We start from the raw sequence: 26,508 nt of genomic DNA, 5'->3' as shown, positions 1-26,508 counted from the left end.
GATTATATATCCTCTATTTTGTCTTACAAAGTTTTCAATGGCTATTTTAAATAATTGTAGGTCGTATATATGACTATAAAAACTATCCGGGTGAAACAGTGAGTTCTTATTTTCCACCAAAACCTGTTGCAGCTCTTTTATTTTGACAGCTACAACCGGAAAAAAACGTATTGCGCATCCCTGCTGGTTTGACGGTGTCCTGCTCATGAAAGTCTGTGAGGAGGCAGGAATAGGATGAAGTCTTCAGGAGTCACATGGACTCCACTTGTGAACTGGAGTCCGGTCGTCCTCCACCTCCTCCTCCTCTGTCTGAAGACGCCTCAAGTTGTTGTCTAACCTCCATCTTATTTTTCACCTCATCTTTAAACTTATTTTGACTTTTCATCCTTCATTTCGGCTTTATAACTACTCCCCCCCCACCACCCCGTGGACTTTCCCCTGCAGACACCGGCTCCTTCCTTCACTTCCCCCCCCACCAGCACCACCACCACCATGCTGCAGAATGAACACTTGCGCCGCTGAAACCTGTTGAGCGATGTGAGACTCTGAACGCCGCCGAAGGGGAATAGAAAAGTTTTGCATCCACTTTTACGCACGATGACCGAGGAGAGCAGGAGCGAGCACAGGGCTGAAAGCGGGAAGGACCTGGAGAAACAGCTCCGGTTGAGAGTGTGCGTCCTGAATGAACTTGTAAAGACCGAACGGGATTATGTCGGGACGCTCGAGTTTCTGTCGGTGAGTTTCTGCGAGTCGTTTAAATCAGAGGTGGCACACAATTGCGCAGAGCTTTACGCAAGAAAGTGGAAATCTCAAAGCGCACAAACAAACAAACAAACAAACACAAAACAGCCACCCTGCTTAGTATGCACGGTGCGCCGGGCTCCAGAGCTGTGGTCGGTGCACGTTTCAAACTCCACTCTTGCTTTACTGATGTCAAACATAAGAAATAACGTTCTGCATCGCTCCCTGTGTTACTCGGAGAGTGTGATGGATATATTAACTTTTTAGGATCCAAGTGTGAAATTGGAAGAGCAGTCACAAAGGCACAGCTTTGGTTCCTGCACAGCAAGTGTGATGTTTAATCCACTTCTCTCACAGGCTGTTACGGGCTGCATGGGGGCTTGTGTCTGGCAACAGCTGATCGCACAGACATAGAAGCCATTTGGGGAGCTGGATCTCTTTTGTTTAACAGAGTTACACGACGATAGACAAACCACAAATTACAAAAGAATCAAGTCACAAAGATTGTTGCTCTTTCAAATGACCCAGGCAAGCATGATTCTCGTCAGTTTGCAAAGGTCTTTTAATCTTGAAGTTAAAGTGAATCAGTCCCAGATTGTTGGAATTATCTCACAGAACAGCTAAGACACATAACATCTACACAACTAGAAGGCCACTCAGAAACCACATTTAAATCCACTAGATCAAGATCTTTGGATCTGCACCAAATTGCACACTCTTATAAATATAAGTCCTGTATAAATGAATAATTCTCGGAGAAATCAAAAATGTTGCAAATTGCGTTATCTCACGATGTTAAAGAAAGATTCCTGGATCTGCCCCCTGATCCGGATCCGCAATAAAATGTAATGGGTTCCTCTCTGACCCATACCACATCCCTCCGCTAACTTTTGTGGTAATTCGTCCAGTAGTTTTTTGCGTAATCCTGCTAACTAAGAAAGTAAACCAAAGCATAACCTCTTTGGCAGAGGTGAAAAAGAAATCATCAGAGAACCTTGTATAATGGCATCTGTCTCAGCTGCCTCTGTCCTTGTCACACCCAGGACTGTAACTTGTACTGTGCAGTGTTACATTTAAGACCAAACTCGCCACAAAGAATAGAAAGTACAGGAGGATGCCGTTCGCCGCTGACATTGCAAACTTTTTTTGAGTGTAGGTGTGAGGCCAGCCAAGTGAGGCACAGGTGGCCTCCGATGTAAAGCACCGCAGCTTAATGGTATTACGTCAAATAACGATGGCAGCTCTGGAAATCAGTCTGTTGAGAATGTCAGAAGTGAAAGTCCTTGCAGTCAACACACTAGCATGTGATCTGGACTGTGGGTCTGGACGGCCTAATGGCTTTCATCACATCTTCTCAGCATTTCCAGCTCCCTGCTGCTATGGGAACTTTGCATGGATGTCGGGTCGAAGGGGCAACTGTGTTGTATGTCATTAAAAAGCGCCATTTCCCAGACCACATGTATGAATGCATCCCCCCCCCCCACCACACACACTGCCCAGATGTTCCCAGTGGAGAGCGGAGGGACCAGGGAGGGGATGGAGCTCTATCTGGCTTTTCTTAGAAGTGGCATCATTGGAGAGATAGTGTGGGCGATTACATGAGGGAATGTCCTCTGTCCTGGTGGTGGTAGGGGGGGTTTAGGGAATGCAGCCACCCCTCCTTTATCTCCCCCTGTAGTGCTGGATGTGGGATTCATTTCAGAAGTGGCTGACCCCTTACAAGGCAACTCTGTTCTCATTGGGAATCTTGGGATGGGAGCCGAGATCTGACAGTGAAAGATAGTCAGGCTATTGTCGGTTTATAGCTGTGGAGGTGGATGATTAAAAAAAGCTGGAAAGTCAGAGGAAAAGACAAAGAGTCGCCATTATCTACTGTCTTATCATCTGGGAGGTCCTGGGGAGCATTGGGAAGATACCCAGGATGATCAAAGAGGGCCCTACTGGGGAGAGGGGTCATATTGAAGACTTTCATCTGATCACACACAAACAACTCACTTTCCTCCCCCACCTTTAATACCGAGCTAGAACCAGTAACAAACCGTGCAAGTTTCTGTGTGTCTAGAGGTCAGAGCGGAGGACAAGCCAGACCCCCACCCTCTGTGCGAGTCCCTGGTAGGATAATCCAGGCGATTCCCAGTACCAGCAGGAAGAGATGTAAACGGGATATTGCTGGAAGGCGAAAAGGGAAAAGGGCAGTGGATCACGCAGTGGATATTGCCAGGAGGGTGAAGGGTAGCAAGAAGGGGGGCTTTGGGTCTCCGCTAGTGGCTGGGCTTGGTGCCTTCTCTTGTAAACCATATTTCCTGGAGGAGGAATTCCTCCGAGGTTAGGAAATGCAGGGGAACAATGAGGCTCCGCTCAGAAGCCGAAGTTGAACCGCGGAGCAGAGATTGCTGCTGCTGATCTGTGGGACCCAAAACACAATGCACCTCGCACATACTTTACTATTAAGGTAGTGGAAAACAACACAGAGAGCAAGGATGATTAGGAGCAATTGGTCCCAGGACAGACAGAGCGTATTGTGTGGCTTTAGCAAACCTCTCGTGGGAAAAATGTGCAGATTGCATCTCGGAGGTGTCCTTACTGGGAAGTCTAAATTTGACTTTTCTCTGGGTTCAAAGCGTCACCTTTTGCACAACATGTTCTCAGTGTCCACAGTAGACTGATAGTGATAGGCAGGCTCGAGGGAAGTTGTGTGAAATATCTCAGGACAATCTTACGTAATAAACAATTATAGCTGGAGAAAGTGGGCGGCCGTGGACACTGGTGTTTATCTTGGACAGCTACGAGCCAATAAAATGACAGTCACTCTTAGAAAAGCCTCATTGAAAAGAGCAACTCAAGACATAATGTAAACAGTGGCTCTAATGAGCTCTTTGCATTTCTGCAGGTCATTTTTAGTCATGCTGTCAAATGAAATACTTTGCCATTGTTCACCGCTGATACAGAAACACTGGAAGCCATTTGCTTGGACGATAAGCACTTGGGAGAGAGGATGCAAGAACGGGACAATGGAGGAAACCTTTCATGTCCCGGTTCTGGAGCAAGATCTGAGCCACAAGTTTAACTTAATATATTCCAAAAAGCTTTGCAGTGTATTAAGTGGTCCCTCAGCTGCCGCCTTTCCTCTCCCCAACAAAAGCCTGTTGAACTATGAGGCAACCACTGACTGTAATGTTTAAAACATTTTTAATCCCTTTGCATAAATTGAAATTAAAGAAATGTGTGTTGAGACGTTGTACGAGCAGAGATTTTCTCATTCTCTGGGAAAAGGATTGATTATTAAGGCATTCAAGAATCCTGTATATTGCATCTGCAGTTTTAAATACAGCTGCATATGATGATATTCGTCATATGGAAAAAGTTTGTTGGTCAATAAACATATTGGTGGTCACCTAAAGTCAGTTAGAATGGCTGCAGGCAGTGGGACATGAAGCCTAATGAAGAAAGCAGCTGCTAAGAAGGAGCAGTTACTCGTTCTTAGAAACCCAGGTGTTCAAGTGAACCCTGTGTGTGTGTGTGTGTGTGTGTGTGTGTGTGTGTGTGTGTGTGTGTGTGTGTGTGTGTGTGTGTGTGTGTGTGTGTGTGTGCGCGTGTGTGTGTTCGTGCACGAAATAGGCTCCACATCTTTTTCGCTCTCCCTCCACGGATTTGGATTTGTTCTCTGCTTGGGCGTTCATGTTGGCCCAAGATGTTTTCTGTTTTCCTTGTAACATATGACCAGTCAGCAGTCCTGGATGAGTTCAGCTCAGGGGCGGGGGTGGGGGGGGGGTGCGCAGCCATGACATGGTTCATACCCTCTGGATAGACAGCACAGGGGATGACCCCAATGGTCACAACCTCTTGTTCCGACCCCTTTCCTGTCTGACTGTTAACCTGCAGACTTTGTGTCTCAACATCTATGTCCCTCCTGAGTTCTGATGGAAACAACAACAGAAAGATGCCGATGATCTGTGTGTCCTGATTGGATGAAAACACACAAACAACAATGTAGAAACTGTCCCCAACCCCATTGTAAATGATCTAAGATCAACTGAATAAACACAAAAAGGTTACGCAGGGTATTCGAGGCGTCGCTCTCCTTAGCAACATTTTGCAGCTCTTCCTCAGGGATCCTGAGGAAAAGCAGGCCAGATTGGATATATAATTCAAGATGGCTAAATTCTTAACTTTTTCAGACGACCAATAAGGATCCTAAGTGAATGTGCACGAGCCAGTTTCTCTCCTCAGGCTGTGAAGTTTTATTTTTATGACCTAATTTTTTTAGTCATTAATTTTTATAACTTTTGTTTTTTTTGTGATTAGCATAGCGGGAATAAATCTGTAATTTCATTTTATGAGCTTGTGTTGCATAATGATAATTAAACTGAACGTTGAATCTGGAAAGACATTTCAGATGCTGCTGTTTCTGCCCTAGTTGCTCTCCTCCTCCTGTTTTTTAATACAAATATGTCTTTATTTGGAGTTGATGATCAATCCATCATACTGTTATTTGTCCCACACCCGCCTCTCTTCTTGTGTACCTTTTCAAATAACTCAAATATCTTTAGCCGCCTTTCTGTTGATGTTGATGTTCACCACCATTTCCCAGAGGAGAGTGGTGTCTGCATGTTCCAGCCATTATTTTAGATGTTGTGTTGACGAGAAGTGTATTTTTCCACTTTCTTTCTACATGAAAGTTTATTATGATCCCATCAGGCTTGAAATATGTGTTTCCTCATCAGAGAGCAGAATCCTCAGCAATAACTTCTTACAGAGGCCAAGTTAAATTCAGATCTGCCAGGATTTAGTCTTATTCCAGGTACACAGAAAAACATGTGGCTGTTCTGTGGATGTGAAGCAGAAGAAAGAAATACAAGCAAACGGAGAGGGATGTGACATGTTTTTTCCTCTTGACTCTTTTTAATTGGATTGGGTCAGTCTCTCCTCTCTGAGAATACAGGCAGTTTTTTTTCTGTCTGTCCCAGTGTGAGGCTGAACTGAACTGATGAAGTGGCTCACTTGCATTTCAATTTCACACCACTTCCACAGCGCAAGGGGATTGCATTTTATGGCGTGTTAGCAAGGATGCAACTGTCACGTCTTGTATTGCCTGTGATTTGTCACATGCATTCCTGTGAGGTGTAAATGCATTGGATAAGATGCTCATCTTATTTCTGTGGTATTTGTCTGCAAGTAGAAGCATTGTGTGATATTTGTGTGCACAAACCATTTTTAGCAACTTTGCGGGATTGGTCTTTTTAGCCAGGCTGAAGATAAACAACGGTGTGGATTAGCTTGGCCACATCCCTCTCGTGAAGAGATTTTTGCATCAATCTTGAGTCCCATATTAATTATAACATTGAGTGGGATAATCCTTTATCTTCCCATTGAGCAATGCTGTTTTTTTTGTTAGCTGTCGTGTTTTGCATGCCTTTCAATAGTTTATCCATTCATCTTCATCAAGAAAGATTTAGCAGTTTCCTAGATGTGCCAAATGCGATTACGATTGGAAATATACAATACCATTCATGCCTACTTAATGGCAAGTAGTCAAATTATTAGAGACTTTGAATATTGTAATGCAGATTAAAAGGTAGTTTCTCATGTTTTTGACCTTTGTTCTTGCTTGGCATTGATCCTCAGCCCAATATGGTGCTGGCCAAAATGCATTCAGAAAGCCAAATGTCTGCTGAGTCGGGCGAGTTTGAACAATTTAAGCTTGTTAGCTTTTTTGCTTAACAGGGTGACAGAAATCAGTCAAAGGTATACAAATCTGTGTAAAAATGTCAAATCATGGTTTTATGTTGAATTAGGTGCCTGATCATTGGCTTAGAGCGGCACAGTGGTGCAGTGGTTAGCACTGTCGCCTCAAAGCAAGAAGGTTATTGGTCCCTGGTTTGGTCAGGGGCCTTCCTTTGTGGAGTTTGCATGTTCTCTCCATGTCTGGGTGGGTTTTCACTTGGGTACTCTGGCTTCCTTCCACAGTCTAAAGACATGCATTTTGGGATTAGATTGATTGGAGATTGGAGAAATTGTCTGTAGGTTTAAATGTGAGAATGAATGGTTATTTGTCTCAGCTCCCATGTAAACCTCAAAGGATAAGCAGTATAGATAATGGATGGATTCATCCTGGGCTTAGATCTGTGCAACAAGTGGAAACTCCAGGAAGTCCGCTACACAATACCCTGTAAAGTCAAATGCTCATTAGGGAGCTTTAGAGGTTCTGGCCCTGGGGTTTCCCCCAAGTCTTTGAGCCAAGGTAGTTTAACCAGCTGCTGGCTGTGGCTTCATATTTACTGTGCAAGCAATCTACCTGTTAGTCTGTATTTTTCTGCTCCTGCTATAGAAGTTTAGTCTTCGTGGGGGAATCCATTTGACTTTCCGTGTAGTCCAGTCTCATCTAATCTATAACAACATTGATTATAACAGTCTGGTTACAGGCCTGTTGTACACCTCCTCTCTGTCAGAGTAATGTTCCTCTTGCTGCAGGGGTCTTACTCTGGAGAGGGTTCTTTTGCTTTTGTCTCAGAGGCCATTTTTCAAGCAGGATTTCCTTCCTTCCTGGCCCTCCCCATCTGTACATTGTGCTGCATGCTTCCTGCTACACACACACACACACACACACACACACACACACACACACACACACACACACACACACACACACACACACACGCACGCTTGACTACATTTGCGATAAGGATTATGCGACCCCCTGCATTGGCTTCAGCAGCTCAGGAGGCAGAGGTGGTGCTGTCACTGTCTCTCTGCCCAGAGGAGAAGGCGGCCTTTGATTTAGCCGCTGCCAGCTGCCGGGTCACGTGGTGGATTTACGTGAGACAACTAGAAAAGTGGCGGGGCTCTGAGAGACACTTATCAGGATGTTCATGCGGTGTGAAGGGGTCATCATCACAAGGGGGCCCCTGTTTTTACTGGCATGGTCTTTGGCAGGGCACACACACACACACACACACACACACACACACACACACACACACACACACACACACACACACACACACACACACACACACACACTTGCAATGTTGGTTAAGCAATCTCAATCCTGCCTTAATAGCCATTTTTGGATGACAGTGTTAAAAGACGACAATATGTTTGCAAACCAATTAAATATTGGTATGTTGCCTATTAACCCAATTAAGGTAATTGCATTTAACAATTAAATTACCAGCCATTTTATTTCCTATCATGAAGTATCACACAAACTGTGTTGCAGTCTCTAGAATTTCAGATCTTTTTTTGTGTCCCACTCAGAATGTCTAAACTAGTCTGCATGTTTCCTCTATGGTTCAAAATCACACTTTCCATGTCGTTCATGTCTCTGTCCGTCCTGCATTTCTGGGCTCGCAATCCATAAACATCCAGAGCTCGCCCGGCCAGACACGATGGGAAATTCCACTTCACTCTCAATTATTTCATTAAGCTCTTGAATAGGACTTGCCAAAGACGCTCTGAGATAGACAAGTGTCTCTCTGTCTCTGTGCAGACATCCTTTCTGTCGGTCTTTCTTTCTTGTGTGTGTGTGTGTGTGTGTCCTTTCGCATAACACATGATTTTTTTCCAATGTTAATCTGATTAGAGCAGCTTTAAAGTCAGAGTCCATAAATTTTCACATTTATGGAAATGTAACTGTTTTTTTCCGGTCACATTATCTAGTATTGAGGTTATAAACTGACAATGTTGTTGATGAAAGAAAATGTATTTCTTCGTTTTTTCGACATTGTCAACTGGACACGTCTAACCTTGTTAACCCAATCACCAAGGTTTTTATTCCTGCCAAACAGCTTTTGTCATCACATTTTAGTCCACTGACTAAAGTAAAGAAATGTTGCTGTTTTGTTCTCTACATCCCAGGGAGCTGTTGCTTCCACAAAGAAAGAGTCATAGGCAGGACCTTGATGCTGCTGCTGACAGACTCCATGTTAATATACAGTCTCAGGTTCATCAGCGCTCTTGTGTCTGTTGTTTATAGAAGGTCCAGTTCATTTTGGCCCAGTGTAATGTGATATTCAGCATAGTGAAGTACACCACTTTAGAAAAAGCTTAAATGAGTAATTGACTTGAAAATATATGCAAAATAACATCTCAATTAAAGGTTCAGTGTGTAAGATTTAGGTGAAAGGGATCTATTGGCAGAAATTTAATAGAAAAATAATCCTAATGATGTTTTCACGCGTGTGTTTCATCTACATTGTACAAATTGTTGTTTTCTTTTCCCTAGAACCGGCCCTTTATATTTACATACTTTAAATTTACATCGGGAGCGGGTCCTCTCGACGCCATTCAACTTCACCACTAGATGTCACTAAATTCTACACACTGAACCTTTAATGTGCCATGGCTGAAGTTATTCCTGCTTATTTGGAAGAGAACATGGATTAAATAATGCTCAGGTCTACGCTGATCTGATGCAGCCTCCCGCTCTGTCAATTCACAGACAAAAAGAAGTCCTGATGAGCACAACCCTGGCAGGAACGGGTGTTTGTGCAAGTGGGCACACTCTCAACATTTGTGCTCGGGGATTGAGAGCAGAGGAGAATCTGGCAGGGAGTGTGGTTGCTATATTCTCCATACTCCACTGTGTCCTGTTCTGTCATGTGTAAGAGAGGCTGACGCTGCAGGTTTCCCTTTTTTCTTGCCAGTCGTGCTGAAATGGATGGCGGGGGGGGGGGGGGGGGGGGGGGGGGTGTGTGTGAGGGACCCCTAGCAGACAATTTGGAAGTCTGAAGCGGTAATGAAATGTGCTGTCTGGGTGTGTGACAGTCACGCTACAGGTCGGGAGACAGACGATCCTGCTTTGCCATCTCGGAGATCAATACACGGTGCTGCTATGTGGCTCTGATGTGAATCAGTGGGTGATGGTTTGCTTGGCCGCGCGTGGAAATAGGAGAAGCATGCCGAGCTTGGTCTCTGAGGACCAACACTTATCCCCCGGAGGCTCGTCGTCTCACTGTTTAACAATTCCACGAGTCAAAAGATATTCCTGGTATGCTGAAGATGCCAGACATTTACCATGCCACGATGGGTGAAACTGAACAGACACGGAGTCTGTCTGAAAAACGGTTAAACGGACATGACCGCAAGCATAATTTTACACTCACTCCAACGTCAACTCACCAGGAGCCAGGCACAGACATTGGCCACAGACGTATTCATTAGATAAATTGCTTCTTTCCAGCTGTTTTGGAATCTCCTTGGGTATCAGGGTCAGTGAAAGGACAAGAATAACACCAAAAGGAAGAGCATCTCTTTTCCCTTCATGCAAATAGTGAATTCTTGATCAAAATGTTTTCTTACAAGCTCGATTTGTCCCTGTATTTTTTTGTCGTTTCCTAAAACAATAAGCTTTCCAATTAAAATCCCAAAACTATCTGTTGTCTTGAAAGAAGCCTCTTAATCCACAGTTTTTTTATTTATTCTGGTGCTCATGCAGACGGCCGACAGCGAACAAGTGCTCCTGAAACAAATGGACCTTTGTTCGCTGGAAGATCCTGTGAAATGAATACTCACTATGTTCCCCGTTGCTAATTAAAACCAGAGACCCTGCACTGAGCTGTGCAGATGAGCCTTAATAACCACTCCCGAGATAGCCATATTAACATTCCCCACTGTATTTATAGTGACTGTTTCCTCTGCACATCGCCAGTGGGAGAGACGCGGACCATTGTGGAGAAGAACTAGTGAGATAAGAAGCGTGCAGGATGACTTCTGGAGGTGTCATGAGGACCTGCTGAGGAGACGGAGGGAGCGTATAGTTTATAAGGGAGAAAAGCTACAAAGAGCCTTTTCTCTCTTTTCGGATGTTCCCCAGTGTGCGCTCAGCACCAGAGCCTGACTGTTTGTCTCTGGTCGGTACTTCTTGGGGGGAAAGTTCCGTTTTTTGCTTACCAGGAACCCACTGTGTGTGTGTGTGTGTGTGTGTGTGTGTGTGTGTGTGTGTGTGTGTGTGTGTGTGTGTGTGTGTGTGTGTGTGTGTGTGTGTGTGTGTGTGTGTGTGTGTGTGCGCGTGCGTATGTACGATGTTTTGTGTGGGAGACCTCTGTAATTTTGAATTCCAGTTTGAAAGTAGTTCCGCTGTGGAGGAAGTACGGTAAAGGCACCATATCCTCCCTACAGAGTTGCCATGTTAAGAAGGCCAAACAAGCCTCTCTTTTTCCCCCCCTTCTTCTTTTCCCTCTGTACTTCCTCTGCATTTTTCTATCTGTTTATGCTGTCTGTCTCTTTTTCTTTCTATCCCCTTTACTCTCTCATTTTCAAATCCAGGGACTCAGGTTGTTTTCGAGAGGTTGCCCGAGGCTGCCGAGCTGCCAGCCCACCTGTTACCTGTGGTCCTTTGACTTGCTTTACTTTTCCCTCTGCCTCCCCGGAGGAGGAATATGACAAAGGAACAGAGGAGTGTTACATTAATGAGCAAATCTTCACAGTCTAGTGATTCACTCTAGTGGGCTTTGTCATTTGTGGAACTTGCCTGTTTGTGTCTCCATCTCCGACACTGAATGGACTTTGTTTCCCGTTTTGTATTTGCTAACGAGATGAGATTCTAGCACAGACGGCGTATTAAAAATAAAATGGGATACCTGCACTCGTGTGGTGTGATAGCCCCATGCATTTACATTTGTATTGCAACAGTATGATATAAAGTAGAAAACAAAGTGTTTGGTTTCCATCTCTCCAAATATGAATCCAGAGCAGATTAGTGGACAAAAGAAGCAGCTTGTCCAAGAGAGTTTGGGAAAGGCCTCGACATTAGGACGAGTGCCAATGAGCTTTTTCAGTTGGGAGCAACAGATCCTGCACTGCCTCAACTTTGGTAACTGAATAAGTTCCTAAAAGTAAGCTGATCTGTTATTGCTTTTAAACAACTTTTAATTCCTTGCAATTTCAGGGAGAGCAGGGTGTTCCCCAGTTGAATGAATGAATCTACTGGGACCCAAAATGGCTGTTATGCATGTAATACATTAAACTGACACTGTGGTCCTGCCCACTCCTCCTTGAATGCTCAAACAGTAGTTTGAAGATGTTGCATGGAAGCAGCTGGATGAATTTAATTTAATTTGTCTTCAAATGTTCTGCATCATTTTGCTCTTTGGATCTGTTTGATGCTCTTTTGCTCATTTGGCAGGATTTTTATTCCAATCACAGCCCATTCTTCAGGGCGTGTGACTTTGTAAATTAATGAACGACATGCATTTTCTCCCCCTTGCACTTTCTTCCTTTACTTGTCTACTCACTTCACAATCACTGTACCGTCTCTTTGTCACAACCACTTGCTCTGGCTTGGCAAACATACTGTACACACACTTTATTGTGAAGCTCAAAAATGTCCATCATTGTCCTTCTGTTATATCACTGGTAGCTGCCTCAGGAAGCGAGCCGCCTCTGTTGTTTGCCAAACTATCTCTGGTGTGGTTCATCTGTTTCATTGACAGAGATAAACATATACAGGGGGAGGGGCTAGCCTTCCTCTGTATCTTTCCAATGTGGCGGAGAGAACCGGTTGGGTTGGGGGGGGCAACGCTGCATAATATCTATTCACAGAGTTTCCTGACCTAGGTTGGCACGGCGCACACTCAGTCGGCATGGAAACAGCCCTCTAGTTGGTCTCAATGCCCCTGTGCCTCTCATTTGACTTTACTTTACTATGAGGCTAAAATCCCAAGGACGAGGGGTGATTTCTACTTTCCTACTCCTGAACATATTATTATTGAGCGAACTGTCACTTGAGATCGAACCAGCTGAGTTATAGTAACTTCCATGGGTCTTTTACATAAATGAGCCTCGCAACTCGTTTCCACACAGTTTTGTTTGGTGAGTGTAATTCTGTTTCATATATGGACTCTGCCCCCTAGTGTTCAACGCAAAAGTAAAAAATGTTTTAACGTTAATGTGGACCATAAAATACCAGAGGTGAGGAATTCTTCAACACATCGGAGATCGTGGAGGTTGTAATAGGAATGAATTCACCTCTTCTTGACTCGCTATGCAGATATGAGGTTTTAAGTTGGTGATGGTTTGTATGGTGTGTCCTGCAGGTCTGCTGACTCAACCTGGTTTGAGTTTCAGTAAACATTGTGCTCTTATCACATGTTTGTCTTCTTTTTTGAATCTGAACATGATTACATCTGGCAGCACAGACACAATTTCCACCAGCACTTCCTTGAAGCCCACAGCTTGTGAGCGTGTGTTGATTAATGGCAGGTAGGGCCACATGCAGTGATTGGCCCAATCTATTCATCACACCCATCTGCGCTGTGGAATAATGAAAAACTTAATGGGGTTTTAATGTGGAGTCCCCCCCCCGAGCCATCAGAGTGACAATCTAGGTGATTGTAGATGGGCCTCAGGAAACAGAATGAGTTTTGAATGATGTGGATCCATGATTAAGACAATGTCTGTATATGTACAGTAAGTAACAAGGAATAAAATCAGCCTCTGCTTAATTTCTTTGCAGAAAGCGGCTGCTCACATGCTTTTAATGAGTGACGTGTGCATTTCTGTGTCTTAACTATTGGAAAAACTGTAGAAAATCCCTGTTGTCATCAAACTTGTCTTAATCCTCTTTTATCATTTTTTAAGTATCATGGAAATCTGGCAACAATAAAAAGCACTATTTATTATTCATAAATTCACACAGTGAATGCATTTATTTTGTATTGCATTTTCTGTCCAGTTCAACATGTCTGTCCATCTCTGTTAACAGATAATGTGACATGGCTTTAAAATGCAGTGAGGTCTGCTTGTGAATCAGTGGCGACTGGTGCCCAGAAAGCACATCCACATGCCCGGGGAACAAAATGTGTCCCTCTGGAATTCCGTTGGTCGTTACAGGGTATTAGGACGGAGGCAGCAGCCCTGGTGAAAGCTGGGGTAATTGTTTGAAATTGACTCTAAACAAAAGCAGATCAAAATGCAGTATATGGCTGGACTGCAATGGTCAATGTCTACGGCTTTTCTCCCTTTTATCTACTTGCTTCTCTTCTGCTCTCTGCTCGTTCTCATCATCTTACAAAATCACTGAGGTAAAGACGTGGACTCTGCTTTGATTTCGACTTATTCGCATTCAAAAAGATCACTCAGATCGACAGTTAGAAGTGAGAGAATATCTGTCTTATTTGAGCTGTTTTTTCCACTTGTGAACGCTGGACAATGTCTGCAGAATCAAGTCTGAGCCTTGTCCTGAGTCGGCCTTTTTACACATGCTGCACGCAACCGGAGATTGTCCATGTGAGACGTGTTGGAAATGTTCAGTTTGGTTGAGGAGAGGGGCAGCGCCTCAGTAGAGCGTGCAGGAGACATGATAGAAATGAAATCAACAAGCTCCCTCGTTCAGGGTGAATTTTCTGGACAATGACCTGCTTCTACAGGTTTCAAACACAGTTCAAATTTCCATTACAATATTCAAACATCAGACGTGACAGGGGTTTTGTACGAGGGACCTGACACACCAAGGCCGGCTTCAGCCAAAAATCCGTCTGAAGTCTGTTGCTGAATCTAAAACATGAAATGCTTTTAGTGTGAAACTGCTGTAAAGAATATTGCTTTGGATGCAGTTTATTTGAAATTTTTATTTTTATAGTGTTTTCAGACATGAACTCTAGATAACATACAAAAATTGGGTCCGGACTCTAACCCTTCTTGAGTTTGCCTTCATATAAGAAGAACAGCGCAGGAGATTGTTCACGTCAGATGAGGAGAACATCCGGCACATTCAGGCGAGGGGTGTCGCCTGGGTAGCGCTTTCAGGAGGCAGGACATGACATATAATTCTGTTCGGGGAGGCCACAGTCATATAGAAGGTTTGTGCAACTTCTCTCCCGGCAACTTGTTTGAGAATTTTGGCCCCTGCCTTTATGGCTGTCGAACTTCATTGTCTTTCCAAGTTGACATCTTTGTTGGCGTTTGCCTTTGTTCTACATGTAGATGAATCTATACTAAATTTAGATACACTGCTTTCAGGTAAATGAGCTGTGCGACAGCGCAGACAGACTCTGTCCGAACCTGGAAATGGTCTTATAGTCACAGTCACCCATGATACTGTTACTGTGTCCGTGAATCCATTCAGACAGTCAGTCAGTAAACTTCCCATTCACTGTCTGTGGAGCTGTTCCAGGATTAGTCTCTTAACAACATCAACAAGGCAGACTTGGCCGCTTCTACGGAAGAGACGTCGTCTCCACAATGCAAATCTGACCCGTCCACAATTCTAGGGATAACGCCAGAGCCAAACTGCCTCAGTAGAAGTTTTCAGACTTTTTGTGTGGCTGAGTCTGTTCTCTGTGTGGTATATACTTACCTCAAAACTACATGAAAGAATGGTTTAAATTTTACAGCCTCACTTCTGTGTGACAAAACACAAACACTGTCTTATCTTTTGGGTGATAACACAATCTAATATCTCTATCCAATCAGACTCAGAGTCCCTGCACTTCATTTCACTGTGTGGTTTCTCTAATGCTACTTATTCCTGATAAGCATCTGCAGCGTGGCTGCTTATATTTTTGCAGCAGAGCCCCCTAAGCTGCAGAGATTCTGGATAATTAGCGCCTTCAAGATTTAACGATAATTTCCTGTTGGATTAACTCTTTATTATTAAAACTGAAGTGATAGACTCCCTGATGAGCCCATGTTGGATGTCACACATCCATGAAAGGAAGCAGGAGTTTTGATGCAAATTAGCGCTACTTCTGCTCAGCTCTGGTCCTTTACAGTAAGCGCTGTCAGGCCTTTGTGAGGGCCTGTCGAAGTCTGCTCCGTGTTTGTACATATTAGAATTGCTAATCAGATGCTAATGCTCGTGAGTGGCAGAGTTGCGAGGCAAGGCAGCTACAGAATGGTAATCAGCGCGGAGTTGGCCTACAACAAAGAGGCTGATTATTTAAGCCCCGCTTTTTTCCCCCCCTCCAACCGCAAACCCAGATTCAGGCATTCACTTCCACACTTCCTTTTGAAGTGCTGCTTGACGTCAATACAATTTGATTAAGATGATTTCAGTAATTTCTTTCACGTCATGTTGTTTTGCTTAGAATGTTAACAGAGCATTGGCTGCGTAATTTGCTGGAAATTGAGAATTAACCACTGATTTAGCCCCACTACCTTTCCATCTGTTCACAGTTAATCAAATAAAACGTTCCGAGTCACAACCACTCACTTAGTTTTTTTCTCTCGTGTCAAAGGATAATTCTTAGCTTGTCTGCTCATTAAAGAAAGCTGTTTACAGGCTTCGCGGTTGTATTATTCCAGCTCGCTCAGGTCAGGCTGCACTGGGCAACAGATGGCATTATGGCCCTCAGCGGGGCAGTAAACGATGCCCATGGTTGGGGTCAACTGCAAAGACAGATGCAACTTCTCACTGCACTAACTGTGACACTGACACTGTGACACTCAGTGTGCAGCTCCATCATGTAGGGTCATGTGTTTCAGCAACTGCTGTTTTGCTAGTTTGCTGCACCGTGAAATGAGTCTTTGTGCCGCTGTAGTGTTTTTCTGTGACAGAATCTGTTGTGCTGCACCGCTGTCTCTTTGCCTATTATGTTGTCTGTCATTTTGCACTGGTTTTGTGAGAGGATCCGTGCGATTGGCGACAGACCACAGAATCGACGACGGGCCAATCAAGTCAGAAATTGAAATTTAACAGCCCCGCTGCCTTGTCTGAAAACCACCACTTTATGCCTCACTTTTCTTTCATTTAGATAATTTACCTTCATTCTCATGCATTTTCAAGCGTTTCCTTGTTTTATTATAATAAAATCTAAGTGCACACTTTATTTTACCTGGTTAAATAAGATGAGCTGTGTGACATGCAAAATGAAAACAAATGCCATTAAGGCGACATAACACAAGTGTGTTTTTGTTACGCCGAGGACATTTTCTTTCTGCTGTTTAACTGTAGATTTGACAGCAATATGAACAATGGGGACTGTGCTGTTGTTTAATGTCAAGTTTGTCGACGCTACACTTCTGAGCTTTGGAATTTAATTATCCATGTTCTTTATATTTTATGAAAGATTTGATTTTCAAGCCTTGCTTTGGATTTCATCAGACGTTCCCCCGAAGTGCATCACACACATCCATCAAAATCAAAGTTTGATGCTGCCACTTTGTTTTCCCCCGAGCTTCTTACTGAAGATGGATCCCTGTCTGCCAAATCGTATCCACGCTTTGCATTCGCATACACATAAAGATTCTTGTCTGGTACCTGTTGATGGATGCCTTCTTTAAAAGCTCTCCCCTCAGGCAGACTTCAGAAAATAACTAATCCCTCCTTAGTCACATTTTACGAATGCATTTGAGGCGCATCCTCTTAATTTGCTCAGAAAGTGCCCCGAAGCCTTAAATGAGTTGTCGAGGGCTTGTGCAGTGAAGCAGCCTGGGAATCAGCATCGTCAGGGGCTGAGGAAAGTAAGAGCACTTCCCATCCATCTCAATTTGCACGCTGCTGGCCTATCCAACTCGTCTCCAGCCACTTAACATCCCCTTTGAAATACCAGGCGCTGCAATTATTCTGTTTTATTTCTTCATCCAGTGAAAAGATTGTGTTTCAGATAGGTATCAGGTGTCCATTGTGATGGTTGCTAATTTGCTGTGGCAGCAGCTGCAGGCAAATCCTCAAAGGCAGTGTTCTGTTTTGCCTGTCGAAGGTACAAGCGATTGGTGGCTCAAGCGTAATTCGATCCTGGGGCCGGTTCAGAGTTGTTAACTGTTGCTTTCCCTCTCTCCCCTCCTTCAGGTGTTTCTACATCGTCTCAACCAGTACGCGGCCACCAAAATCGACAAGAACATCACAGAGGAGACGGTTAAGGTGAGGTTCAATCTGTGAGGTGTGGGACTGCATATTTAAGATATGGAAAAACATGAAATGCATTTGACTTTTCCCCTGCTCAAACCATTATTTTCGTATAGTAACCTGATCCACGTAAAGGCCGGAAATTGCAATGGGAGCTAATTAAAGTGTGTCCCATGTGAGCACCCATTGGGGTTTGCTTTCACCCTAAAATAGTGAAGTTCTGAATGGAGAAAGGAGTAGTGGGCGATGCAGGAAGCAGCTGTAAATATAATCTATTTATAAAGGATTCTGGCTGGAGGATAATAAAGGATGCTCTCTCACAGTGGGAGGGAGTTTGCTTATTCTGGAAGGTAAACACGCATTCAGTGGATATTTACTGCATCTCCCGTGTTTTGGAAGATGTCTATTCGTGCTATGTTGTGTTTGGGAACATGCTGTACAGAGAGGCTTTGAGATAACTGGGGTCATTGAGCAGCAACAGGCTAAAACAGCTAAATGACATTCAGGCCTCCAGGGTGGAAATGCATTGATCCCGTTTTACCAGATTTGATTTGCTGTTCTTTGTATCACTTAGGATTATTTTTGGCCTCACAAACCCATAAAAGACTGCTGTTTTTCATGCTTGGATTTTATTTCACTAGCTTCCATGCAGTGTCAGCACATTGTTTTTCCCCCTCTTTAATACCCACCACATAAGTGGCATGAAAGGGGACAGAAGTCAACACCACATGAAGGCAAAGTCACCATCGAACAGATCCTAAAAATGTGTTCCTATTTTTAGCGTCTCTGTTAAATTCTCCAATAATGTCGGAAATCCAAAATATCAAAGACATCACAGGCCGACAGGCCCATTACAAAGAAACCTCACTCTTTATTCCGAGTGCCACTGACCACAATAAAGCAGCAAAAGCCATAGAATTGATTCGGGCAATCTAGGGAACTGCAATGGAGGAAAAAAAGTGTTTACAAATATACAAAAAACCATACTGTATATACTTAGTTGTGATCGTGGAAGTCTTGATGTGTATTTTCTCTCTTCTAGGTTTTATTCTCCAACATCGAGGAGATTCTGGCCGTTCACAAAGACTTCTTGTCCATGGTTGAGGAGCTGCTGCAGCCGGACCCTCATGCTCATCATGAAATCGGACGCTGCTTCTTGCACTTTGTAAGGGACGCATGCTTCTGTGCAAACGCCTTCACTTAATGTTTCCATGTCTTGCAAGCTGACAGTCACCACCCCCCTTCTTTTTATTATCATGTCACCAATGATGCCTGCTCTCTTAAGCTGCTTTCAGACATGCACTAAACTCCGGATATGCCTCAGTCGTTGCCCTGGACATTGTCAGGAGTTTTTCCTCCAAGACCCCCTGGTAAAAACTCTAGAGAATGTCTGAGTGAGCCCCCGTGAGAATACAGCAGGATAATGTCTATAGAATTCTCAGCGAGCAAGTGGGCGTCAACTTGGACATACACGTCATGTCCTGCCTCCTGCATGCTCTACCCTGGCGCCAAACCTCGCCTGAACGCTCCGGAGATTTTTCCTGTTGTTGTGAATGTGTCTGACTAGAACAATCTCCTGAGTTCACGTCTGAAAACAGGAGCCTGTAATCTAAGGACATTCCCTCCTTCTTAACTGTCAGAGCTCAAATCCTGATACGCCTTCGTGTGCTCCTGAAAATGATAAGATACACCACATGTTATCAATTGATCTCTCTGGATTACCCAAGATGAGGCAGAGCACATGTGTGATATGCTTCATAGGGCTCTGATATACTGTTCTCTCCTGCTATATAACACATTTCTTTGATCCGGAGCCCGGGGGCACACTGGCATATAATAGGTTTCAAAGTCTAATAAATCTTACTATTTTCCTGGTCGGCTTTTGGTGGCTTCTCTTCTCAGGCTGCTGCTGATACAGGTGAATGAAAGCTGATTGAACAGCACAGACAGCACAGTGAGGCTTTTGATGAGATGACCTCGTTGAGAAAATGGATCATAATTTAGAGCATAACTAAAAACCCATGACTTATGACCATTATTCAGTCATGAGCGATCATGTGAATCCATAGAGATAAGACTTTTTTTTCTTTCCTCTTTCTCTCTCTGCTTTCTTTCTGTTTTTCTGCAGCTTTTTTCTTAAAGTTTCCTTTCTTTGTGTTGATGTACTTCAAATGTTCCAAGAAAGCATTACACAATCCAGCTTTACTACAGAAACACAAATTGGTGAAAACTAAGCCAACTGGACTGTGGTGCGCTCCGACTTAAGACTCCACTCCGACTTAAGACTCCACTCCTCCCTGTTGGACAACAGAAAAACCGAACTCCCACCGACAAAGAAATGTTCTTCATAAATCGATTTCCTAGAAAACGTGATTCAAGAAGAAAATAATACTGTACAGTCAGTCATATTGTGTTTTTATACGTACTCCCGCTTGTTGTTATGGTCATTATATCTCTCCACCTCGCCAGCTTCGTCTTCTGAGGCAGAGCTCGGCGGCTGAAGACCGTAGTGACTTTGAAGTGAGTGATTTAGAAGCCGTGTGGCCGGCTCCTGCGGCTGCCTCTTAAAGACAAAGGAAGATGGATGTCATGAAAAATGCTTTGGCGGAAAGTTGTTGGTCATATGGCTGCAAGGCAGATGACAGGATACAATGGCAGCCCCCCCATACCACACATACATTATTTATTTCATGATGGAGACTAGAGTATGGAGAAGAATATATACTGGCTGTGAATCCTATAATTCTTATATATTGCCTTGTCCAAGGTAATTCATTCCTCTCTTTTTTCCTTTTTTTCTTCTTGACTTTGTCACCCTCTTTCTCCTGCTTTCCATCTGTAAAAATAATACGAGAATGATCATTTTCTGTCTGTCTCTCGCTGTCTTTTTGCAGAAGAGCCGTTTCCAGATTTACGACGAATACTGCGGGAACCACGAGAAGGCGCAGAGACTGCTGCTGGAGCTCAATAAGATCAGGAGTGTCCGCACATGTTTACTGGTGAGGGGGGACTGTAAATGTCCACATAATGTACAAGTTGTAACACAGGTTCAGTTGCTTATATTCTGTGACGGAGTAGATACAGTCTCAAAAAGTTCACTATTTAAATCCACGTTCAAATAATAGTTTAAAGATATAGAGCAAGTACACATTTTGTTTAGTTTATTTGTTACAATGGTGATTTTGAAATGTCGTTGGTTAATTATATCTAGGCTCAGATTACAGGAATTTTGGGCCCATTGAACCCTGAGAATCGGAGCAGAAATCTGGTCTGGAGATGTTCGATGTTCAATCTTTAACCTTCCAAACAGCCCCCAGAACCATCAGGGCCCCTGATAATTATCAAACATATTTCATATTCAGGTGCTAACATGCTAAATTTAGGTGTTTGCCAATATTCTGTGCTATTTGCTGTCATTAGCCATCTAGCACCCCCAGAGACAAGCCACAAACTGGGCTAAAGAACCCTCAATCAACTAAGAGTCAAACCTTGTCTTGCTAATATGCTAACGTTAGCTAACTAGCATTCCTAGAGACGATTGAGCCAAACCCTCAAATGTAGCATTAACGAAGCGTCTAACTTCAGTTTAACAAAGTGACCCAGCTGACCTACGTGGTTATGAGGTCAGCTGCTAATATCCATTCTCACCTGAAATGAAGATGAGGTGCTGAATTACACTGTAAACAACAAACCCGGGTTTAACAGCGGTCACTGGGTCAGAGGTTTAGTGGAGGTTAGCGGATATCCCCACCCTGGTCATCACAGGGCCTGGGAGGTGACCTGAGGTGTATTAGCCCATAGCTGAGTGCAGGTCGGAGAGTAACACGACACCGATACAGCCCTGATGAAAGGTTAGGTCACTGAAAGGTCGCGGCTATAAAGACCCCATTAAATCAAAGTCAATTAATTCCTCGGCCCCCTCCGTCTTCCTAAATTAAAGGCACACACCGACAGTAAATCAGACATGGAGATCGTGTGGCCACTCTTCTCTGATCGCGTGTATAGTATGTGGACATGAGTGTGTTTCATTTCTCACTTCATTAAATGCAGTCCAAAGGTCACGTGCTTCACCACAGAACCGGTCAATCAATACAAGTCTGTGGTCGTACTCTTGTTTTCCTGGGTTTGTAACTCTGCTGTAGATCTCAATTTCAAAGCGCTCTGTTTTTATGGAAGTCCTAAAACATGAGGGGTGACAGGGTGCGGTGATGCCAGTGTGTGATGCCCCCAGGCAAAGGAGTGAGAAGGACTAGAATTACAAACTGTCAAAGACAACAATGAAAAGTGAAATAAAAAAAGATTGAACAGAGGACAAGTGAGGAGCTGTGACTAAAAAGAAAAATGTTGAGAGTGTTCTTGACCTCCCCTAGTGCACACACACACACACACACAGTTTAGAGAGCCAGCAGTGGGGATGTGGTCATCTTTTGTTCTCGCAACATGATGCTCCCCCGTGGCAGTGAAAGTGTCTCCGAGTGTCGGGACAGGAAGAGGGAGTCCGCCCACACATCAGGCAGAGTCACATCAGCTGTCAGACACGCTGGAACATAGAGTCCACGGCTTTACACTGTCCAGCTGCCGTGTGTGGCTCACAGTGTGTTTGTATGTCTGAGGGAAAGAGGCGGTGTGTTTTCACGAGAGGAATTCTCTAGCCCAGTTTCAATCACTCATGATACCACTTAAGCTGGGCTCAGGCTCCAGGCGTTTTAAAGACCAAATCGGGTTGCATAGCAAACATAAGGAAAATCACAGATATTAATTTAAAACACTCAGATTTACCAGATTAGAAAAATAATGGCGTTTCACACACTACGGGATATTAATTTAGATTACTGCTGTAGAGGCAGTGACGCACCATCTCACGATTTTCATGTGATCTCATGAAGCAGATCGAAACTAATTGGAGAGTTGGCGTGGAGCGACAACTCCCTCCAATGTTAATAAACAAAAGCAGAAGACTAAACAAGTGGGGGAGAAAATGATCCGAAAGACGCAGTGAGCGCTGGTTGTCTATTCTTCTACTGTCACTTATAATTTGACAACAGTAGCACGCTAGCTGACGATCGCCTCAGAATGTTTAACGTTGGTTGGCAGCACCCTCAGCTGCTCCAGTCTCTCTGTAGCTCTCATTGGCTTTTGTGGTTCCATCCCGATTTTAAATCCTGAATATGAAATATGTTTGATAACTATCAGGGCCCCTGATGGTTCTGTGGGCTGTTTGGAAGGTTAAAGATTGGCTCTATAACCCATCAAACCACCAAATAATCTAGGCCGAACATCGATTTAGTTTTTTATCTAAGAGTGTTGGTTTTCTTTACAATTAGCATGGACGCCTCACAGCCTCTAGCATCAGTCTTGTTAAACCTCCTCTCCTCTCCTGCAGAACTGCATGTTGCTCGGAGGCAGAAAAAACACAGAGGTGCCGCTGGAGGGTTACCTGGTAGCTCCTATTCAGAGGATCTGCAAGTACCCATTGCTTCTCAGAGTGAGTATGGCCCATGCATCACGGAGTTACCACGCCCTTGTGCCACCTCTGTAGTTCACCTTCTACCCCCTTTTTTTCATCCACCACCGCCTAGTCATTAGTCAGGGCTGTCCCTTCCCATTCACATCAACCTCTCCCTCGCTAATGAAACACTAGTCTCATATTCTGACACTTCCCTGTTTCAGTTCCCCGGCACAACCACATCGTAGAAATAACACAAGACCTCTCATCACCTCCTCTGCCCAGCTGCGCATTCAGACGTTTTGACTGGGCCCATTCATACCTGCACTCGCCGTTTTTTTTTTTCCGTTTCGCAATTTCCATTTCCTGACGTGAAACGTGAGCGAAATGAGACGCGCTTTCAAAGGCTCGTTCGAGTCATTGATCCGAAGCCGTCCCGTGTCATTCATCTTGTTATGATCTATTAATTCACCCAAGTGTTCTCCAAACAGCCAAGAGTGCAGGAACAGAGATGTAATAATAATAAGGGGGTAATCTGATGCGCTGCCATTTGAAGTCTTGCAGCTGTCGGGGCATCCTTCTCTCCACACGATGACAAAGATTACCATCAGTGGCTGAAGATATATCCAGAACAGCATAAATCAGCCCTCTAGTAACTGACATGCTGAAACTCTGTTTAGACTAGAGATGCAGAGATTTCCATTGCTTTTTTTTTCCCACTGCGGCTGGCTGGAGCAGAAGTTTTACTCACTCCACTCAGGAACTGGTAATAGAATGTGGAGTGGACACAAAACCAAATTAACTTTTCTTTCATGCTTTTCATGCTGTGAAAATTACAATTAGAGAGAGATTTGCCACATATTTCAGTTCACTCAGGGTCATTTCTGTCTGCACATATGTGGTTTTTTACATACGCAGGAGCTGCTGAAAAGGACTCCCAAGAAGCACAACGACTACGCCCTGGTGCAGGAGTCTCTGCATGTGATGAAGGCCGTGTGCTCCAGCATAAACGAGGCCAAGAGACAGATGGAGAAGCTGGAGATTTTGGAGGAATGGCAGTCACACATCGAGGGTTGGGAGGTGAGCCTCGACAAAACTGCACACAGTGCCTTATTGTTTAATTCTCTCCCAATACGTTTGCCTCAAGTAGCTGTATTGACTTCTTGTCCTATTGTCAGGTCTCTCTGTTCCCTTTAACTCAAACAGCTGTGCTTTCCCTTGCCAAAGCTCCAAGTCATGACTTATTTAAAGCCACTTAGCCCTATGCCAGCCATTCTAGAAGAATTCCAAGTGGCGTGACTTTTGTAGCCTTTTAAGCCTTCACGTTCGCTGCGGGAACAATGACTTGTATTCACAATGACCAAATTCTTTCCGCCTGGATGAGCCTGCAGTTGAAGCAGTTATGCTTTGAGGTGACTGATCCAATCATCGTCAGGTAGGCCTCACTCCTCAGCCTTGGGAAGTTGCCTTATAAATTAGTTTTCTTCCTGCATTCTAGGACGTCTTTAATAAGGGGTCAGTAGGCCCAGTGCTGGATGGGAAGAGAAAACAGTGGTGGTAATTTTGAAGAAGGATGAGATGCTTGTGTAATTGACCCGGCTTCATGCAAAGAGGGCCCAAAGGCTTCCTGGACACATGCAGACAAAGAGATGCTGCCTTTGTTGATACAGCTTCTGACTAAGGTGTAAGAAGTAACAGATTGTTTTTACTGAGGCTTTCGATCCAGATATGAGTAAGACAAGATTCAGCGGAGCCTGATTTGACTTCGTCACATGTGTCCGAGTAGTTTTTTCTGAATGTGTTGCTTTTGGATCACTGTCAACATTACAATGTTGTTATAGTATTACCAGAACATTTATCTAGCTTTCAGTACGTTCTTTTTATCTTTCAGAGTAAAATATACTGTAGAAACATAAATATTTAGCCAATGTTTATGAAAAAGGACATCTTGAAAGCATTAATATACTATAGACAGAAAGAAAACAGACAGATAATTAGGAATTTATGTAAAGTCAGGGTTTCACATATCAAATACAAGTGGTAATCTCATTATTTCTGCCTATTAGTTTAAAAAAATAAACACTGCAGCTTTTTCATACATACACACATGCATACAAACACACACATTCTAAGAATAAGGTGATTAGGCTGAGGCTTAGTGTTGGGTGGGGTGACACATCTTGTACTCGACATGATCCTGGCTGCAGCCACTCTGCGGTTTCTCCTCATTACTTTTATTAATTGTACACATTAGCTCATTCTGGAGCAGGACCCTGTAACTGCTGCACGCCAGACTCTGCAGCCCTACATGAGATGGGGCTGAGAAGGAGAGAAGAGAAAGTAAATGGGGGGAAAAAGGCGAGTGAGCTGGGTGACGGTTGCATCTTGCATTTCTGTGTGGGTGTTTTTTTGAGGACTGCTGTTTTTTCCATTCCCGCTCCTCCGCCCGGGCTGATTGCTTGTTAGCGCTGACCTGGTCCACAGCTGGCCGCCCGCAGGGCCTCCTGGCAGGTTCACCTCGCGTGGGAGAGACAGGGCGATGGCCCGTCGTGGTCACCATGGCGATGGCTGCCAGCATTTGTCAGGGCGGTGATTGCCAGTTTAGGCTAGTGTTGGAAGTGTCTGTGTTTTGTCACTGCACACCGAAGAAGTTAGTTTTAGACCAGAGGTTAGTAGTTTTCAGTTGTGGTTCACTTCACACTCGTGAAGTTTACTTGTCTTGTTCGAGTTAAATTAGTTCTCTTCACATCTACTTAATGTTGTCGAGATTTGAACCTTTAACTGAACTTTTCCTTAACAAATGGCATTTCCTGTTTAATCATTTCCAATTTTTCATCCTCTACGTAGTTGTAATTTCTGCCTATAAAAATAGAGGGTTGAAATTTAGAGATGACTGAGGGTTTAAACCGTTGCTTAAGTTTAAAAATGAATACACCCTGTGTGGAGCTTTGGCTTGGACCAAGGTTGATGTGAAGAGTGATAGAAAAATGCTGCAGAAAGACAGAAACATTTAATAAAGATGCATAGAAAGAAGTAAAAGTTTGTCTTAAACACGTATGAAGCACAAAGGGAAAGAATTGGTTATTCTGTTGAGGAAATGCAACGACATAGTCTGGACCCGTGTGGACCTGGTGTGCACACATCACTGGCTGCAAATTAGTTTAACATCTGGCCATGGGCTGGGGAGTTAAAAGGCCCCTGAAACAGCAGGAGAAAAAAAAAAAAAAAAGAGTGGAGGAAGGAATGAAAGAGATAGAGGAATTGACCGGGGAATCAAGAGGAGGGGAAATAGGGAGGAGAAGGAGAATAAAAAGGGTGAGGAGGGAATGAGGGAAAAAGTGGGGATAGGTTCTGGCTCGCTGATGTATCCAGCAGGAGGAAATGCTTAGCACATTTTCCGGTTCTGTGCGCATAGGAGATATTTTTAGCTCAGAAGGGCTCGATCGGACGGGGCACATAAATTCCCAGAACAGGCAAGGTGAGGGAAACGACAACACACTTAATCACATGCAGCAGGAACCCCCAACCAATATGG

The 26,508-nt window shown here is 43.9% G+C and overlaps 1 protein-coding gene across 2 annotated transcripts in view; it reads left to right on the top strand.

Annotated features, from left to right (window-relative positions):
- The first annotated feature begins 237 nt into the window (after positions 1-237).
- The window catches only part of prex2 (phosphatidylinositol-3,4,5-trisphosphate-dependent Rac exchange factor 2), an 88,636-nt gene continuing 62,365 nt past the window's right edge, over positions 238-26,508 (top strand). Inside the window, exons 1-6 of one of the 2 annotated variants that reach the window (XM_034572551.1) lie at positions 238-735; positions 17,471-17,542; positions 18,570-18,692; positions 20,422-20,526; positions 22,911-23,012; positions 23,892-24,053. In XM_034572551.1, the coding sequence (XP_034428442.1) occupies positions 598-735; positions 17,471-17,542; positions 18,570-18,692; positions 20,422-20,526; positions 22,911-23,012; positions 23,892-24,053 (702 nt within the window). In that variant the 5' untranslated portion in view covers positions 238-597. Of the gene's footprint in view, positions 736-17,470; positions 17,543-18,569; positions 18,693-20,421; positions 20,527-22,910; positions 23,013-23,891; positions 24,054-26,430; positions 26,452-26,508 lie in introns of those variants that run through there. The other variant, XM_034572552.1, reaches the window with a different exon arrangement.

This window comes from Hippoglossus hippoglossus, chromosome 20 (genome assembly GCF_009819705.1).
Source record: "Hippoglossus hippoglossus isolate fHipHip1 chromosome 20, fHipHip1.pri, whole genome shotgun sequence".
NCBI lineage: Eukaryota > Metazoa > Chordata > Actinopteri > Pleuronectiformes > Pleuronectidae > Hippoglossus > Hippoglossus hippoglossus.
This window is presented reverse-complemented; position numbering and strand designations above follow the sequence as displayed.